At 51.3% G+C, this 18,276-nt stretch overlaps 1 protein-coding gene and 2 non-coding genes across 7 annotated transcripts; 1 reads left to right on the top strand and 2 right to left on the bottom strand.

Annotated features, from left to right (window-relative positions):
* Nucleotides 1–4,302: 4,302 nt before the first annotated feature.
* LOC119876689 lies at nucleotides 4,303–4,493 on the bottom strand. The gene has a single exon (XR_005365109.1). It is a non-coding gene; the product is annotated as a U2 spliceosomal RNA (small nuclear RNA).
* A 2,860-nt stretch (nucleotides 4,494–7,353) lies between these two features.
* On the top strand, nucleotides 7,354–10,008 carry CCDC200. Its single transcript, XR_005364369.1, has 3 exons — nucleotides 7,354–8,118; nucleotides 8,606–8,664; nucleotides 9,782–10,008. It is a non-coding gene; the product is annotated as a coiled-coil domain containing 200 (transcript).
* On the bottom strand, nucleotides 9,218–18,236 carry TMEM106A (transmembrane protein 106A). 5 transcript variants are annotated; one of them, XM_038547206.1, is made up of 10 exons: nucleotides 18,083–18,236; nucleotides 17,845–17,983; nucleotides 16,595–16,816; nucleotides 16,003–16,066; nucleotides 14,770–14,923; nucleotides 14,119–14,259; nucleotides 13,986–14,029; nucleotides 13,438–13,491; nucleotides 9,903–9,998; nucleotides 9,218–9,431 (listed from the first exon to the last, which is right to left on the bottom strand). In XM_038547206.1, exons 3-10 carry the CDS (start codon nucleotides 16,800–16,802, stop codon nucleotides 9,377–9,379), a joined length of 816 nt encoding a protein of 271 aa, XP_038403134.1. In that variant the 5' UTR covers nucleotides 16,803–16,816; nucleotides 17,845–17,983; nucleotides 18,083–18,236; the 3' UTR covers nucleotides 9,218–9,376. The 5 variants fall into 5 exon arrangements, with proteins under 5 accessions (XP_038403134.1, XP_038403135.1, XP_038403133.1 ...); XM_038547205.1 differs by having other exon boundaries at nucleotides 9,221–9,431; nucleotides 17,653–17,983; XM_038547209.1 differs by having other exon boundaries at nucleotides 9,408–9,426; nucleotides 17,653–17,983.
* Between the last annotated feature and the right edge of the window lie 40 nt (nucleotides 18,237–18,276).

An 18,276-nucleotide genomic window follows, 5' to 3' on the forward strand; every position in this document is an offset into this window, starting at 1 on the left:
TCTGCCCCTGTCTCTCTCTCTCTCTCTCTCTCTGTGACTATCATAAATAATTTTTTTTAAAAAATGTACATGAAAAAAAAAAAGGAAAAGGAATATTTATCATCGTGAAGTAGTGATTTCCTATTCTAGGGGGCACCTGGTTGGCTGGGTCCTCCGAGCACGTGACTCTTAATATCGAGGTCATGAGTTCAAGTCCCACGCCTGATGTGGAGCCTAATGAAAAATAAACAAATAAAATACTTAAAGAAAAAGATTTTATTTATTTATTCGTGAGAGACACATAAAGAGTGTCAGAGACGGCAGAGGGAGAAGCTGGCTCCTCGCCAGGAGCCGGATGCGGGACTCTGTCCCAGGATCCGGGATCACCCCCGGAGCCAAAGGCAGATGTCCAACCACTGAGCTACCCAGGTGCCCTTAAATAAAATACTTTATTTTTCTTAAAAATTTTTATTTATTTATTCATGAGAACACACACACACACACACACACACACAGAGGCAGAGACACAGGGAGAAGCAGGGAGAAGCAGGCTCCATGCAGGGAGCCCGACGTGGGACTCGATCCCGGGTCTGCAGTATCACGCTCTGGGCCGAAGGCAGGCACCAAACCCCTGAGCCACCGGGGCTGCCCTAAAATACTTTAAAAAATGGTTTATCGGGGCACCTGGGTGGCTCAGTTGGTTAGGCATCTCCCTTCGTCTCAGGTCTTGATCCTAGGATCCTGGGATCGAGTTCTGCATCGGGCTCCCTGCGAGGAGCCTGTTTCTCCCTCTGCCTATGTCTCTGCCTCTGTCTCTGTGTCTCTTGTGAATAAATAGATAAATAATCTTTAAAAAAATAATAGAATCTTTAGAAAAATCACTCGAGGTGGGACAGTTTGCCACCTTGCTGCTCAAAGTGTGGTCCCTACCCCAGCAGCACCGGGGTCCCATGAGCATGTTGGAAATGCAGAGCCACAGAGTATTTAACAAGACTCTCCTGGAACGCACGTGTACCTTACGGGTTGACGAGCGTTCTGCTACAGGACTTGATGACTGAGGGAGAGAGACGGGAGCAGCAGCAAACATAGTTTTTAGGATCTCAGCTCTCACAACCAATATACGCAACCCAATCTTCTCACCGCTCTTCTCTCACCTTTACCTTCTGAACCTCTGAGGAGAGTCTGCAAAGCAGTTTCCACAATCTTCTGGTGGTCAGACAGAGAAAAGGAGGGTGCCCAGAACACAGGAGGCAAGGTTTCGTTTTTTCTTTTTAAGTTGTTAGTGACTCAGAGCCTCCAAGAACTGTGGCTGGGATAATAAAAAAGCCTCAATGCTCCTGGAGAGAGACGAACAAAGAAGCGTGGAGCTGTCACACTGCGTTTCTTTGACACGTGTCGGTGTTGATCCAAGCCTGAAAGCCCAGGATGTTACGCGTGGTGGTCAAGGCAGTGCATGGGCCCACAGAGCGCCTGCCCCCAGCCTCTCATCCCGAATATATTCAGGATCCTGGGACTAAAATAGCAGGGCTTATGTGCTGGAGAGCAAGTTTCATGTCCCGCTAGATTAGATCTGTAATACTAGTGAGACTCAGAACCCAGAACGGGGCTTCACAAGTTGCCTGCCATTATTTAGCACCCACTGTGTGCCAGCTAATCCCTTCGTTTTCTGTTTTGGTCTTTCCACAATCCCAAAGGGAAAATGTTATCTATCATGTTTTTCACCTGAAGAAATCGAGGCTGCCAAGGACCACCGCCCAATATCTTCATTCAGCTTTCTTCCTCTTCCTCCTCTCACAGAATTAAGGGGACCCTTACTCTTGGCTGGTTGTTTTACATCTTGGTTATCGGTGGATCCTTATTCCCATCCACCATGTGAGGACGTGGGTCAGGGTTTATGATCTCCACTTAACAGATGGGAAAACTGAGCTTCAGAAAGAGATTTGAGCTAACTAGACGCGGAAACAGACTCAGGTGCATATGGCATGGCGGGGAGACGCGGGGCGGGGCGGGGGGGGCGGGGGGGGGGGCGGGGGTTGCGTTGGCACGCACTGATTTAAGAAGCTGGAAAACACGCTCCCAAGAGCAGAATGTTGGGAGTCTGGCCCATTGTTTAAGATCCAAAGTGGGGGGCACCTGGATGGCACAGTCAGCTGCGTCCGACTGTTGGTTTCTGCTCAGGTCGTGACCTCAGGATCGTGAGATGAAGCCCCACAGCGGGGTGAGTCTTCAGCCAGGAGTCTGCTTAGATTTCTCTCGCCGTCTGCCCCTCCCCTCCCTTCCCTTCCAACAAATCAATAAATAAATCTTTTTTTTTTTTAAATGTTTATTTATTTATGATAGTCACACACACACAGAGAGAGAGAGAGAGAAAGAGAGAGAGAGGCAGAGACATAGGCAGAGGGAAAAGCAGGCTCCATGCACCCGGAACCCGACGTGGGATTGGATCCCGGGTCTCCAGGATCACGCCGTGGGCCAAAGGCAGGCGCTAAACCGCTGCGCCACCCAGGGATCCCAAGGATGCTTAACTCTTAGAAATCTTTAATTTCCAGTGAAAACTAAGAAGCAAGCCACCGTGAACCATCTTAGCATTTTGTGGCTTGGCAGATTTATCCTTTTGTAATTTCTAGAAACACATGCTTTCTCATGTACATTTCTTACTGTGGCACTAAACACGTTTATTAATAGATCCAAATGCATTCAATTCCTCTATTTAAGAAAAAAAGCAAAAAGCGGATAAGCCACTTTTTTTGTTCAGTAAGCGATGTTTCAATGTTTCATTTATTATCTTATTTGGATGTGATCCGGATATCTAACGAAAGTAACTCATCTCTTAGCTTAGCTTAGCAAAACTTTAAGGTTTCAGGCGGAGTCAGTTAGGTTGAGCGTCCGCTTTCAGCTCAGGTCATGATCCCAGGGTCCTGGGATCAAGGCCTGAGTCAGGCTCCCTGCCCAGCAGAGTCCGATTCTCCCTCTCCCTCTGCCCCCTGCTCATGCTCTCTCACACACACTCTATCTCAAATAAATACATAGAATTGGAAAAAAAAATAAAAAGTAAAAAAATACAAATAATAATAATGATAATTCACCTAGGAGTGCTTGGCTGGCTTAGTTGGTAGAGCATGCAAGTCTTGATCTCTGGGTCGCGGGTTCCAGCCCCACATTGGGTGTGGAGATTACTTAAATAAACAATAGAGCTGAAACATTCCATTGTAGGCACACAAAAAACAGTTCATCTAAAAACGTTTTATCCTATTCGTATGTATTTGATTTACTTGTTTTGTTAAATTATATTCAGACTACCCACAGAACTTCATGAGACAGGAGACAAAATCTGCCTCACGCCGAGGTATTTTCCTTGCTGGCAAATTTTATAAGAGATCCTTTTTAAAAAGATTTTATTGATTTTATATATATATATATATATATATATATATATATATATATATATATTTTTTTTTTTTTTTTATGATAGGCACACAGTGAGAGAGAGAGAGAGGCAGAGACACAACACAGGCAGAGGGAGAAGCAGGCTCCATGCACCGGGAGCCCGACGTGGGATTCGATCCTCGATCTCCAGGATCGCGCCCTGGGCCAAAGGCAGGCGCCAAACCGCTGCGCCACCCAGGGATCCCCCCTTATTGATTTTAAATATTCTCTTTATTCATGAGAAACACGGAGAGAGGTAGAGACCTAAGCAGAGGAAGAAGAGGGAGAAGCAAGCTCCCTGCAGAGAGCCCTTTGCGGACCTCGATCCCAGGACTCTGGGATCAGGCCCTAGATTCATGAGGGCAGACACTCGACCCCTGAACCGCCCAGGTGTCTTAAGGGTTTTAAGGGGGCAGGCCTGGGTGGCTCAGCGGTTTAGCGCCGTCTTCAGCCCCGGACGTGATCCTGGGGATCCAAGATCGGGTCCCACGTCAGGCTCCCTGCATGGAGCCTGCTTCTCTCTCCCTCTCTTCTCTCTCTCTCTCTCTCCCCCTCCCTCTCTGCTTTTCATAAGTAAATGAAAACTTAAGGGAAAAAAAAAAAAAAAGGTAAAACTAAAACTTAAAAACAGCTTTAGGGAAATGAACAACCTAAACCAGAAAGAGAAAAACAGTAGTACAACGGTCAGTTGCTCCCACAAACCGTGAAAGTGCGGCTGAGGTTAGCAGAGCTGGAGAAAAAAAGAAAACAAGAAGTCAACTTCGATTCGAGTCTCGCCCTGAGCTTTTTTCTTGCGCTAAGCCCCGCTCCCAACCCTCCCCGAGAACAGCAAAGAGCCTCTGTAAGCGCGGCTCCGGAGAACTTAGGCTCTGTCTTTGACAACCCAGTGTTTCCCCGAGGGGGTGCACCGTTCCTGGAGGTACTGCAATACCAGGTCGATGCGCGGAGTGGACGGAGCAAGCTCCTATTCCATCTCCCTGCTCCAAAAATCCACTTAATATATTGTCCTCGGATAGAGGACGTATCAGATATTAAACTGATAAGAACAGATACTACACTTGATCTTAGCCAAAAGGCCGAGAAGCGATACCGCCGCGCACCCCCCCGCGCACGCCCTCCCGACGACGTCCACCTTACACTCACGGTGACTCGCCTCCCGCTCCGCCCACGTCCCGCTCCCCCCGCTTCTCCCACCGTGGCACGGGCGGCACTAGCCGCTAGGCTCTCCTGAGGCCTTGTAAAGTCTCTTCCTTTTAAAAGACAAACGATGCGTCCGTCGTCGCGTCGTCGCCGGCCCCGCAAGGCCCTTCCTAATTTGAATGGCCCGCCCCTCCGCGCGCGGAGCCCTAGAGGCGCGGCGGGCGGCGGAACCCGGCTGCGGGCCAGGCGCCCTCGGCTTCCCGCTTTGGCCCGCCTCGGGGGAGGGCCGTGGAACCGGGCGTGGGGCTGGCGCCGGGGGCTGGCGCGGAGTCGTCCCAGGGCCCAGGAGGCTCCTCACGTCGTCACTGCGGGACCCTACAGGCTGGCTGGGGCCAGGGCGTGGGGAGCCCAGAAGCGCCTGGCTGGCGTCACCTGCCAAGGGCTCCAGACACCAGTTGGGACCCGAGACCGGGCCCTGAACGGGTGGCCTCCCTACCGCCCCATCGGGAGGGCTCCCTGGGCATCTACCTAACCCCCTGGGCCTCCGTTTCCCCAGGGCAGAAGCGGCCACCTTCCTACGTTCCCTCCTTCGTGGGACTGAGGGAAGGCCGAGGTAGCTCGTGACCTGACCTGGGGGTTTGAGTGGTCCAGGATGTGGGTCCTAGGTGCCACGAGGTACCAGTGGAGGCGTCGTGCCTGTGACACCGAAACGAGTGAGCCGCGTGCGCTATACCGTAGCCAGACGCTTCTCCTCGGCTGGGCCAGACTTGCGCTCAGCGCTCTCTTCGCGTCCAACTTGCAGAGTTTACCTGCGGAAGGAGGGAAGGAGCGGTGGAGGCAGAGGTTAGGCAACTGGCCCGAGACCACACAGCTTGGCGAGTGCAAGGGGCAGGCTAGGCCGAGGAAGCCGGGGGCGCCGACAAACGAGGAATGGTTCTTCTGAGTCAGGCCCACGAGGAGACTGAGCATTGCCGATGCTGACACACGGGTCCTCTGGGGTCCTCTGCCCGCTGCCTCCGCCGACGGGACGCGGGCGGGGGTGGGGGGTGGGGCGGGTGCGCCCCGGAGCGTGGAGCTGGCGTGCGTGGGCGCTAAGCCCTGCGGACCTGTGGGACCTAGCGAGTCACCTGGCCTCCTCCGTCAACCCTTCCATCTGACATCTCTAAACCGGGAGATGATGAGATGACAACTTATCAGACATGATTATTAGCAGTAAGGATACAGGCTTCTTTCTTTTTTTTAAGATTCAATTCATTCATTCATTCATTCTTTCATGCATGCATGTATGTATGTATGTATGTATGTATGTATGAGAGACCGAGGGGGAGAGAGAGGCAGAGACATAGGCAGGGGGAGGAACGGGCTCCCTCCCAGGAGCCCCATGCACGACTCGATCCCAAGACCCGGGATCACCACCTGGGCCACAGACTGACTGACGCTCAACCGCTGAGCCACCCAGGTGGCCCACGACACATGTTCCGCATACGGTATATCGGTGAGAACCAGACGCAGGCCAAAACCTGTCAGGCAGGTCCTTTCTCTGTAGCCTCCTCGTCTGGAAAGGGAGACTATCAACAGCTGGCAGAGAGTCCTGTGCTTCATCTTCCCTCATCCACCCAGGGCCCCTGCTTCTCCCTTACCTGGCTTTCCTGTATTCCACAGCACGGCGTCACTTGACATTTTATACATTTATTTATTGCCGTTTAGCCTCATAGCATGTAAGCTCTAGAACGGGGAGCTTGTTCTGTTTGGTGCAACATTTATACCTCCAGCGCTTCCATCGAACAGAACGTGGCATACGCTGACTATATTTCATTGAGTAAACGAATCAGTATAATATATATAATGTGACCCGTACCTATAGAAAGTGACTAGCCAACCTCTTGGGCCTGTCGTAATCATGACTTCTGCCTGGGTTCTAAAGTTTGTTTCCATCCTAGGGATCTCTGTTCAACCAGCTTGTGTTCTCTCTGGAAAGTTCTTGGTTGTCAGAAATAATGTTAGATCTTTCAAAAAAAATATTTGGGATCCCTGGGTGGCGCAGCGGTTTAGCGCCTGCCTTTGGCCCGGGGCGCGATCCTGGAGACCCGGGATCGAATCCCACGTCGGGCTCCCTGCATGGAGCCTGCTTCTCCCTCTGCCTGTGTCTCTGCCTCTCTCTCTCTCTCTCTGTGTGTGACTATAATAAATAAAAATTTAAAAAAAAAATAAATATTTTTCTTTTCTTTTTATTCATTCATTTTTTCATGAGAAACACAGAGGGAGGCAGAGACATAGGCAGACGGAGAGGCAGAAGCAGGCTCCCCGAGGGGAGTCTGATATGGGACTCAATCCCAGGACCTTGGGATCACAACCTGAGCTAAAGCAGACACTCAACCATTGAGCCACCCAGGTGCCCCGTAAATATTTTTCAACTGTAGATTTCATGACATCTAAATATAAAGCAAGTATTTTTTATCAAAATGTGATATCCAAATTAAGATGTGCTGTTAAACATAAAATACATGCTGTTTTTTGCAGACTTTGTACAAAAACAAAGAATATAAACTATCTCATTAATACTTTGATATTGATTACATGCTTTGGATGTATTGGGTTAACTATCCTATCTTTAAATTAGTTTCACCTGTTTTCTTCTTACTTTTTTATATGGTTACTAGAAGATTTTAAATTACTTGTGGCATGCATTTTATTTCTATTGGACAGTGCTGTTTCAAAGGTTTGCTTTTTTTTTTTTTTTTAAGGTTTATTTATTCATTTGAAAGAGAGAGAGAGAGAGCAGGAGCGAGGGGAAGGGCAGAGGGAGAAGCAGGGTCCCTGAAGAGCAGAGGGCCCTATGCAGGGCTTGATCCCAGGACCCTGAGATCATGACCTGAGCTGAAGGCAGGCAGAGACTTAACCGATTGACCCACCCCGGACCACCCCCCCTGCCCCCCGTTTCAGAGTGTTTGCAGGAAAGTATTCTTTATTCTCCAGCAGTGCAAACTGTATTCAGTGCACAGCTATCAAGGTAGGAGGTAGGTGCTCAGAGTCTGCCATTTCCAGGGCTGGGGCTGTGCTAGGAGGTACTGTCACATGAAACAGTTCTCGGGTTTCATGGAGGGTGAAGGGAGAGAGCCCAGCCTCCAACTCCAGGGAACAGAGACCCTCAGCCACCTCTGCATCTCCAGTGATTGCTTGCCTTGCTCCCTGCAGAGTCTCTGGCTGATGGGTGACTGGGAGGGGAGGGAGAAGGATGCCACTTGCCAGGGGCTTCTTGTCAGGAACTGGGGAAACTCCAAGAGGAGGAACTGCAATCTGAGAGAAAAACCCAGCGTCCACGGGATTTGCGACAGGAGCAGCAGCTGTCACTCAGGCCACCACCAGCGCAACCACAGCTCCTCGAAGAGTCACAGATGCCGCCGCCACCTCAGTCGAAGCAACAGAATGCCCAAGAGCCTCTCACCTTTGTGCACAGTCTGCAGGATTCTTCAAAGCCAGGTCCCCAGCTTGGCTCAGTAGGGACCCATCAAGCAGGAGAGCAATCCAATCTTAACAGATTCTTAGGAGGAACAAAACCCCTGCAAGGCCCTAGTAAGTGAAACACCTGGGAGGGCAAGTGGTGAGGGGGAGCTCCCTGCTCTCACCCCAGCCCTACATCCAGAATCCACAGCTATCCTCCCACTGTCACAGACTCTCCCTGGTACCCTTGGCCTTTGTTTGGGGGGTATCCCCCCCGAGACGTTTGCGTCACTCTGGGGGTGCAAAGGAGGCTGCTGACTTTTGCGGGGAGTGGCTGTGATGTTGGCAGCCCTGTCTCAGGGGCGAGGGTGTCAGAGGGGTGAGGGTGGGATCTGAGTTGCAGATGCAACAAGAGATGTACTGAGCCATGGGAAGTCTGGAACAGGGAATCACAGTGCAGCTTCCCGGTTGTGAATTTTCAGAGTGGGCTCAGTCTGTGCCTTGCCCCAGGGAGGGGCTGCCACCTGCCTCCCAGACACATAGTAGAGAGTCCAGCTCTGCCATGTTCCATTTTTCAGAAACTGTCAGATGAGTAACGTGTGCTTTGTTTTATCATCAGGTTTCAGGAAATCATTCCAATCTAATCCAGATAAATACACGGAGCACTCACGATTCACGGTGAGACAGTGTGAAAGGCAGGTAGACCGTGGGTGTGTGTGCGTGTGTGTGTGTGTAATCTAGGAAGGCTTTGTTGGTGAAGGGCTGCAGTTATTTATATTTTATAAAGTCAATTCCATAAAGTCTTTTTTTTTAAGATTTATTTATTTATTCATGAGAGACACAGAGAGAGGCAGAGACATTGCCAAAGGGAGGAGCAGGCTCCTCACAGGGAGCCAGATGCAGGACTTAATCCCGGATCCCGGGATCATGACCTGAGCTGAAGCAGGCACCCAATGGTAGAGCCACCTAGGCATCCCTTTAGATGCAATTATATAGTCATTTCTGGATGGTCTATTTCTCCATTTGTTGCCTTCAAAAAAATGTCTAGGAGGGCCTCTTGCTCAGCACTAAGCAGAAATGGAGGAGTTGGTATGCCTTGGTGGCTCAGTGGTTGAGCCTCTGCCTTTGGCTCAATGTGTGATCCCGGAGTCCCAGGATCGAGTCCTACATCGGGCTTCCTGAATGAAGCCTGCTTCTCTCTCTGCCTCTGTCTCTCATGAATAAATAAAATCTTAAAAAAAAAAAAAAAAAAAAACACAACGAAATGGAGGGGTTGACAAATCTATTCAGACAGGACAGTTGCCAGAGAAGCAAAATAGAGGGGTGTTTTAAGTGCTGATTGGGGCGGAGGCAGCTGGAGCAGGAGGAAAGCAAGGCATGAAGTCAGGCTTTAAGTCTCAGGATCACCTCTTCCCAGTAGTGATTGCATCTCAGCCTCATCTGCCCTATCCATAAAATGAGAATGATAATACCACTTCCTTAATAGAAGTGTCAGGACCACTGAATGTGGCAATTGAAAGAGAAGGCATCATAAACCCCCAGTTTAGAACCTGGCTCAATCCAGGCCTGCAAGCCCAGAGCAGTCACTTTGATGAGAAGGACATGACATAGTACAATCTTTGGAAAGAAGGTTTCTCTGACATAGATGCAAAGGATGAGAAACCCTGATGATAAGGACTGGGCTGCTTCATTTTGTTGATTCCTCTGGCATAAATGTTCTGGATCCAATGCTTTGGAACAGAAGGCCCAGAAACAGCTGACTAACCGTTTGCCTCCTCTCTCTCCCTCTTCTCAGTCAACGAATTACACACAGCAGTGGTGATCCAGAGATAGACCCTCAACCCCACTGGGCATCAGCAAAAAACAAAAACAAAAAACAAACCGCCCCCCCACACACCAGATGAATGCCTTCTTACCCTTCTTTCACCTCGGAGCATCTCCATTCCAAATGTGACCCCCTCCTAATCCACTCTAGAAGAGAAGGCAAGCTGAGAATAAAATGTGATTTCCTCCTAAAAAGAATCAAGAGGCTGGTCAGCTCTGTGAGATGGGGATGAAGAGAAGGGGGCATGAGGACCCAGAAGGGGGTGGAGGGGGTGGTGGGAGAAGAAAGTAGGTGATTCCATGCTTCTGTAGGCAAAGCCAATGGGAGAACTTGCTCTTGGCCTTCCCAAGTCTATGGCTCCATTGCTGGCTCTTATTTAGCAATGTCAGGTGTGTTGGGGGCTTTAAAGATTTTCTTTATTTGAGGGAGGGGGGAGGGAGAGAGAGAGAGAGAGAAAGAGAGAGAGAGAATGCATGTATGTCCACAGGGAGAGGACAGGGAGACTCCTTGCTAAGCGCAGAGCCTGATGCAGGGCTTGATCCCAAGACCCTGAGATCATGACCCAAGCCAAAATCAAGAGTTGAGTCAGATGTTTAACTGACTGAGCCACCCAGGCGCCTCTGTTGGTACTTTAGGTTTAAGACTCTGACTGGAACCATCACCCCTCCCCAAAGGCCAGTGCTTACTGAGATGCAGCTGGGGAAGGAGGGTTTGCATCATACTGGAGCAGGCCTGGAGCAGCATTACAGGTGGCAGGCAGGGCCCCACCAAGTCCAGTGTAATGCCTGGCCCACTGTGGGCTCTGAGGTGTGGCATGGATGATCAGAGGCAGGGGTGGAAAAAGCTCAGAGGAAAGGGGGGCTGTAGCCTCAAGCACAGGACACCTGATATTGGGAAGGGGAGGAGGACTTGCCCACAAAACCCACAGGCCTCTCCCTTCCCCCACCTCAGCCTTTCAGAGGTGTCAGGCTGCAAAGGCCCCAGGCACCCGCCCTTACCACTTCCTGAAGGTGATACCTAGGCCCACAGCCTGCCCCCCTTTGCACCTGGGGCTAGACAGGTGATGCCTGGGCCCTTCATCAAAGCCCACACAGACTGCCCCCACACCAACTGCCAGGGACCAGGGCCCTTGTATGGAGTGCTTCCTGAGGACCAGGAATATTAAAGCCAGGAGAGGGCTTCAGAGATACACAATGAGAAAGGGAGAGCGCCAGCTCCTGGGAGCAAGCTCTCAGAAGCAAAAAGAGCTGGACAGGTTAGCAGAGGGGCATAGGGCCTGGGAAAGAGCTTGGCACTCACTCGGAAGCTCAGAAACAGGCTGGGAGTGTCTTCCAGCTCTCCTCCCACTCACAGGAGACATTTTTTTAATTTTTATTTATTTATTTATTTATTTATTTTGAGACATAGTGTTTCCCCTCAGTGGCTGCACCATCTCACATTCCCACTGACAGTGTATTTTTTTTAATTTTTATTTATGATAGGCACACAGTGAGAGAGAGAGGCAGAGACACAGGCAGAGGGAGAAGCAGGCAGAGGGAGAAGCAGGCTCCATGCACCGGAAGCCCGACGCGGGACTCGATCCCGGGTCTCCAGGATCGCACCCTGGGCCAAAGGCAGGCGCTAAACCACTGCGCCACCCAGGGATCCCGACTTTATTTTTTAACATTGTTAAGTATAGTTTATTTTTTTATTTTTATTTTTTTAAAGTATAGTTTATTGAATACAATAGATATCCTTTACATTTGGCAACCTACACACAGCAGAAACTCCAGCCTGGCCTTTTTGGACTTGGTGCTCCTGCCAGCACCTTCTTGACTCTACTCACTCCGGCATGAAAGCGGGGACACAGGACGGGACAGCCTCCTTCCTCCTTCTTCCTGTCTGCTCAGCCAGCTAGCCAGGTGCTGTCACCACTGCCTCCTCTCCATCCATCCAAAATGGCACTCAGCTTTCCCCACCACCTAAGTTCATCTCCCAGCCCAAGGAAAACCACAGCCACCTTCAGTTCCTGCTCAGCAATACAACCAACCGCCTCCATCTGGAGCCCAGTGGGACCCTCCATCATCTGGGACTTTGCTTCATCTGAGTGACAGCAGAGAGGAGAGGTTGAGACCAGTCCCTACTCAAGTGCAGTTTCATCCTGTCAACACCCGAAGGAAAGCAGACGCCTCTGGAAGAAGATGGGCCCTGGAACTAAGCCAGGGATGCTGTAGAGCCCAGCAGCTTGGCCAAGTCCTGACAGTTCCCCCTCTGCAGGCTATCATGGAGGAGCAGCTGGCACCACCGTTTGACCTACCAGTGTCCACTCACATGGGCTCAGGGGTGGGAGCTCACCACCAGCCAGAAACCTAACTTCAATAAACTTCTTTCCAAATGACTCTGGCTTCATCTCAGTTTTTCCTGTATAGGTGGAGGGTGCCTCCCTGTATAGGAGAGGTGTCTCCTCTCCTCCCTTACTACTTCTGCTTCTGCTGTGACCAGAATAAAAGAACTTTGTTGGAGAGAAGCTTTAGCCAGAGAACAGCTCTGTCTTCCTAGAAACTGGAACAGTCTTTGACCAGGGAAGATGCAGAGCCAAAGGGCTTTGCCAATCTTGCTGTCAGGGCACAAGTTACCAGGACAAAAGCAGATCATCACCATCACTTTGTCACATGACAAAAGCAGGAAGGCACGAGGCAGCATGGATGTCCCTCAAGTCACTTTCCCATCCCTGGGTGGAGAACTTGAAAAAGATCCATGTTTTAAAAGTGAGATAAAATTAAAGATTTCTCCCCTTCAGGCAAGAAGGGCAGGAAGGCCAGCCCCGGAGGCACTAGGCAACTAAAGTGCTCAGTACACAGAGGGCAGGGACCACTCTGGGAAATCTAAGGCAGCTCTGGATACATATCAGGTCAGACTTTCCAAAAGCCTGGTGCTGGCTGCTAGGAGAACCAGACTTCTTTTCCTGTGGAAATCAGAGGATGTGAATAGCATGTGTGCGTGCATGTGTGTGTCAAGTTAACTTCCACGTAGGACTCCCTGTGCTGAGGGGGTGTGTGGTTGGGTGAGGTAAAACAAAGCAGGGCTTTTCCTTTGGCAAAGTCACTGTAATTTGTGTAATTCTTCCTTGGGCACTGGGATATACAGTCCAGGCTGGCAGGGGCCTGGAGTTTGGGAACAGTAGACAGGTCATGGTGGGTGAGGGGCCAGCAGCAAGTGGGGCACCGATGAGTTCCCCCGGCAGTCCACATATTCATAACTCTGGAAGACTAGCTGCTCTGAATGGCTCAGGTAGGAACAGGTCAGGGTGCCCCTGGAGAGGAAACAGGCTTTGTTGCTCTGTCTGGGAGGAAGAGGGAAGCTCTGGCCCTGCTCTGCTGTCTGGGGAGGGTGGGCTCCCTCAAACACTCCACGCTCTTCCTTCCACTCCCTACTCTACCAAGGTGCCTGGGACAGCTGTCCCACCTGTGATCAAGACAGCTCTATGACTTATAAGCAAGGTGGGATCTAGTGCAGGGCTGGACCTGCTACTCCCAAGAGCCACAAAGATCAATGGAGTTAGCTTTGAATGACTCCTCCCACAAGGTAGAGGGGAGACTGGGATGAGAAGTGGGAGAGTGGACCCCTGGGCTCGAAGCCCTACTTACTGGATGTGCAAAAGCACATGGTGGACTTTGATTTTCATCCAGGAACAGATTTTGCTGAGAGAGAAAGAACACGGGACCGCGTTTCACACTGAGCAGCCTGGCAGCCTTGCAGGCCCCAGTGTCGTCTCCTGGGCTCTTTCCCATCAGGGCCCCCAAATGCCACTCCCACTCTTTCTCCCTCTGCCTAAGGTGAGCATGTCACCCTTGCTGCAATTGCATTTCTCCAAGCCCCACAGGCTTGGCCCAGGTGTGTACTAGCCCCTCCCCCTCAACAGAAAACAAGACATTCATTTTCTCAGGGATTCAGGCTTAAGAGCCTGAGGTCACATATTGTAAGAATTAACCAAATTCTGGCCTGTTTTCATTCCAACCTAAGTCCAAACAGGTGGAGGACCCTGAATTCCTTGCACATTGCAGTCTTGGCCACAAGAGTGGAGGCCAAATGCTGGCTGCAGGGTTTGTTAAGCAGTCAGGAAGTCTAGTAGGGATGAAGACTGGGTTTCCAAACAGGAAAGAGGCTAAGAGAGAAGAGATCAAGGTATACTTACTATGTATTTTCATCCTTGATCTTGTTGGTCACTGCATAAAATATCTGTCAACCAAATGAGCACAGGGTGAGCCTCAGCCCCAGCCGCCCCTTCCGACCACCACCCATGTTCAAGCACATGGAAAGGGAATCACCTGTTCACTAGCCAAAGGGCTGATGTGGAGAAGGAGGCTGTTGGAGACCTGCCCTACCACAAGGGACAGGTGTAGAACCTCGATGGTCAGCTGAGTCACAGTGATGGGGTAGTAGTTGCTATTGGAGATGTTTAAGATATTCTGAGGAGGAAGACAAGGGAAAGGAAAGTGGGAAGGATCACCATCCTTGAAAAGAAGTAGTTTCCCAAACGCCTGCCTCCCGCCCCCCACCACCCCCCCCCGGCCCCGGCCTGACTGAGCCCCACTCCCACTGTGGGTCTCAGCTGCTGAAGCCCAGTGCCAGGAGTCCCTTGGAGGAGACAATAAGCTGGCACAGGATCCAGTCTCATCCTGTGAGGCGCCTCTGTTCGGTTTTGCCCACCCAGGGAGTCTCAGACATGCCCTGCCTCCCACACCTGCGTTTTCTCTCCCCCTACACCCCCGATTCTGACCCTTCATTGTGTACCGTCCTCATCCTGCACAATCTGTTACGCGGCCCGTGGTGTCTCCTTGCTTCTCCCCAGGCTTTTACACCCTCTGGGTGCCATAAGATCTCTGGCTACCTATGTCCAGGACTGCAACACTGGACAAGGGCAAAGAGGAGTTGCCGGCAAGGCAGCATGGAGCTCAGGGGTGTGGGCATCCACCCACCGTTATGTTGAGGTGGATATCAGTATCGTCAAAGGCCACTGTGGAGGAGTTGAGGCCTGCAGGCTGCACGGCGATGGACCGGGGGAACAGGAAAAAGACGATGAGGGAGGAGGTCACAAGGCAGATGAGCACTGCCAGGAACACGAAGAGCTTCCTGTGGGAAAGCAGGCCCCGGGGTCGAGCAGTGCAGAAGTCTGAGTACCACGGAAATGTGGGCAGAGACGGACACTCCAGTCCCTACACAAGGCTCTCCCCTGCGCAAGCCCCTTGTGACTGCACATTTACTTCCCCAGATGTGGACGACCAGCCCAGGTTCAGATGCAGCCCCAAGTGAGTCAGAGCTCAGGACTGAGGCAAGCAGCCTGGCTTCCATCCCACCTCTCTTTACCCACTGGACCATTTCTCTGAGCAACCCACTTAACCTCTTTAGGCCTCAGTTTCCTTGTCTGTAAAATGGAGAGAACTGGACCTACCTCACAGAATGTGTTATGGACTAAGGCAAGAAAAAGCACTAAAGCCAGCTTCTGGGCACATAACAAAAGCTCAACAAATGCCAGCTATTATCACTGGAAGACATGTCCACATGAACTTGAGAGTTCTGAATTTTAAAATTAATACTCAGGACATCGTCTGTCCTTCTAATTCAAAACTGGAATCTGCATTAAGGTGAGGCAACACCTTGTTAGTATCTTATGCGGGGCACTGGCAGTTTCAGATGCTGGTGCAGTGGTCAGGGAGGGCAGGGTGGTGGCACAAACAGGGTCATGACCTGCCTCTCCCTCCAGTGAAACCCCAGGGCTGCCTTTGAGGTTCTGAAGTATCTCAGAAGAGGGAGCAGCTAGTTTTCCATCTCAACTGGGAAGAGAACAAGCAGGTCTGAACTGCCACAACAGAGAGAGACTCGCAGGAAAAATAACTTCCCCAAATGAACTACAGCCAAGGCCACTCCCTCCCTCCTGAAAGTACTTGCAGAGTCAAGGGATCCTCTCCGTTTTCACAAGGGAGCCACGCTTCTTGGAAGCACCAAAGCTCAGGAGGACACCCAAGTGCCCTCAGGTGGCATCTGCTATGCCCCAAACTTCTTAAACCAGGAAAAAACCCCGGAAATGATCTAGTATATCTGAACTCAGGGAGGCTTCCAATGGAGAAGAATTGGGAATGGGGGTGGGGAGGCAGAAAGGGAGAGACAATGAGTACAGCCCCTGTGGAGCTCAGGTGAAAAGAAGGGCTTACGTGTGCCTGGGCTTCAGCCTCTGGTCCCCATAGGGGATGAGAGCCACTAGTTGCTTCTCTAGCTCTGTAGAGAGAAAGAAGGTGAGAGGGCCAAGAAGTAAGTATGCATGAGGACTGTTTGCTGTGCCAGCTATCCAGAAGGACCCCTCCACTCCACAGAGTCAGAAGCGTGCCACCTCTGCCCCAGGGCAGGACTGGAGACCTTGGACAGAGATGGCAACTCCACTCTGTCAGCTCTAAGATAGAGGTGAGATTTTTCATTAACAGGTGTGAATTTCCGGAATGCACCAGCAAATGAGACTTTGGAGAGGTCATTTGTAACTTCCTGAATCCTAAGACCCAGGGAGCAGGAAGGCTGGAGACCCCTTGGGCTGGGAAGAACAACTAGGGCAGGAGGGGCAGCAGGGGGCAGGTGTCTCTGCAGCGAGGGCAGATTAAAAGTTAACATTTTGCTGGCCGACCTGGAGGTGGGGGATGGACCCAGAACTGGGAGACCCAACCCCATTCAAGGAGGCTCAGACGGGCCTGACCAGCTGGCTGCTAAGAGCTTTTTCTGGATTCCAGGCTATCTCTAAAGCCTTGGGCCACTCACCTTGAGGGATCTCCCCGCTGCCCTGGCAGGTGGGACAAGTCACAAAGCTGGCACTGGCAGCCCCTTCACAAGGCACGGGAAAACAAAAAGACTTGCTGCTTCGCGTGCTGGAGTAGCAGGCAGCCTTGCTGCCAGTGGCTGGGCTTCGGGGCAGGATGGACTTGTTCTCCTCCCGAGAGCCCAAGTGGGAGAACGTCTCACCCATCATTCAGGGGGTTTTCGCTAATGAGAAAAGAACAGAATTCGGTGCTAAGCTTGTTAGCACAGACACTGGATGTTACTTTGGTTTGGGGTTCTCAAGATTGGCAAGGAGTGCCACCCCGATTTCAGCAAGCTCCCACCCAAGGAAGCTAGGATACGAAAAACTGAGCAGTTATATGGGACTCTGGGATCAGAAATCTCAGCATGTTTTCATTACTGCAGGGGAGCTCAAACTGCCTGCAAGAGGGAAGAGAAAAGAAAAGCAGAAGTTATTTCACTAGAAGGGACTTCCAGAAGTGAATGGCAGAACACTTGTTTTTGTTCTGGGAAAGTTGCTGAGCTGTCACTTGCTTCAAGGGAAGGAAGTGGATAGTGCTGGCGCGAGGTGGGGGAGGCAGCAGTCCAGTCTCTTCACCCTCTGCAACAAGAGGACTCTGAAGAGGTGTCTAGGACACCCAAGCAGAAATGCCTGCGATCTTCCAGCCTGGGAGTGGAAGGAAAGCTTCCATTCCTGAGCCTCTGGGCAGGTGCTGGCTTAATAAGGAAGCAGGGATTCTTTGAAACAGGGGAAAGGCAGCTAGGCTGGCCACAGGTGTGCCTAAAAACCTTAAAATAGCCCTAAAAGGGAGCAGAGAAACCTCTTTCTCTGCTTTCTGTGGGGAAGGAAAGAATGCTTGGGGAAGGATGGGAGCAATGGTCAGGGTCTATTCTTCATTAAGGAATGGTAAAGGCTAAAAAAAAAAAAAAAATTCCAGATTCTTCTTCAAAGGCTCAGGAGTGGTGGCAGAATGAGTAGGCAAGGTGAGTCCAAGGTGAGCCGTACTCAGACCTTACTGGGTCAAAATTAAGTGTCTCACCTGATTCAGGTCTGGGGATCCAGGGCACTGGTCAGCCAAGAGTGAGCCTTCTGAAATGTCTTTGGGGAGAAGGGCTTGTTGGGCAGGGCCAACAAAGGGCCATGGACTGGGGCTGGCCAGGCTACCGGCCCCCTTCAGCAGAGTCCTGGGGGGAGCGAATACACAGCTTTGGAGAGAGTGGGGAGCAGCTACCTCGGCCTCCCCAGAAGGCTAAGCTGCTTTCAGCCCTTACTCCTGGGCTCGGCCAGGGTCCCGAGTGGAGGAGCAGCCACAGAAGCTCGATTTCATTGAAGAATTTCAACTCCAGGCAACCCGAGGCCGTTGGTGGAGCCTGTTAACCCGCGAATGCCTGCGTAAGACTAGGAGGCAATGAAGGTCCCTCGACCCTTGCCTCCCAAAGGGAAAGAAAGGAAGATCTGAGAAGCCTTACCCCACCCCCGGGCGGTCAGCAGGACGTCTACGGCTGCAAGCAGAATCGAAAGTGCGGGAGGCAAGAAGCTCGCCCCAAGCTTTGACTCCGTCTAGGGAGGCTCCGCCCCAGCTTCTCCGGACCCGCCCCCTCCCAGTGACCCGCCCCCTCCCGTTACATTGGCCGGAGAAGAGCTCATCTCTTCCAAGACCGCC

Source organism: Canis lupus, chromosome 9, assembly GCF_011100685.1.
Source record: "Canis lupus familiaris isolate Mischka breed German Shepherd chromosome 9, alternate assembly UU_Cfam_GSD_1.0, whole genome shotgun sequence".
Taxonomy (NCBI): Eukaryota; Metazoa; Chordata; class Mammalia; order Carnivora; family Canidae; genus Canis; species Canis lupus.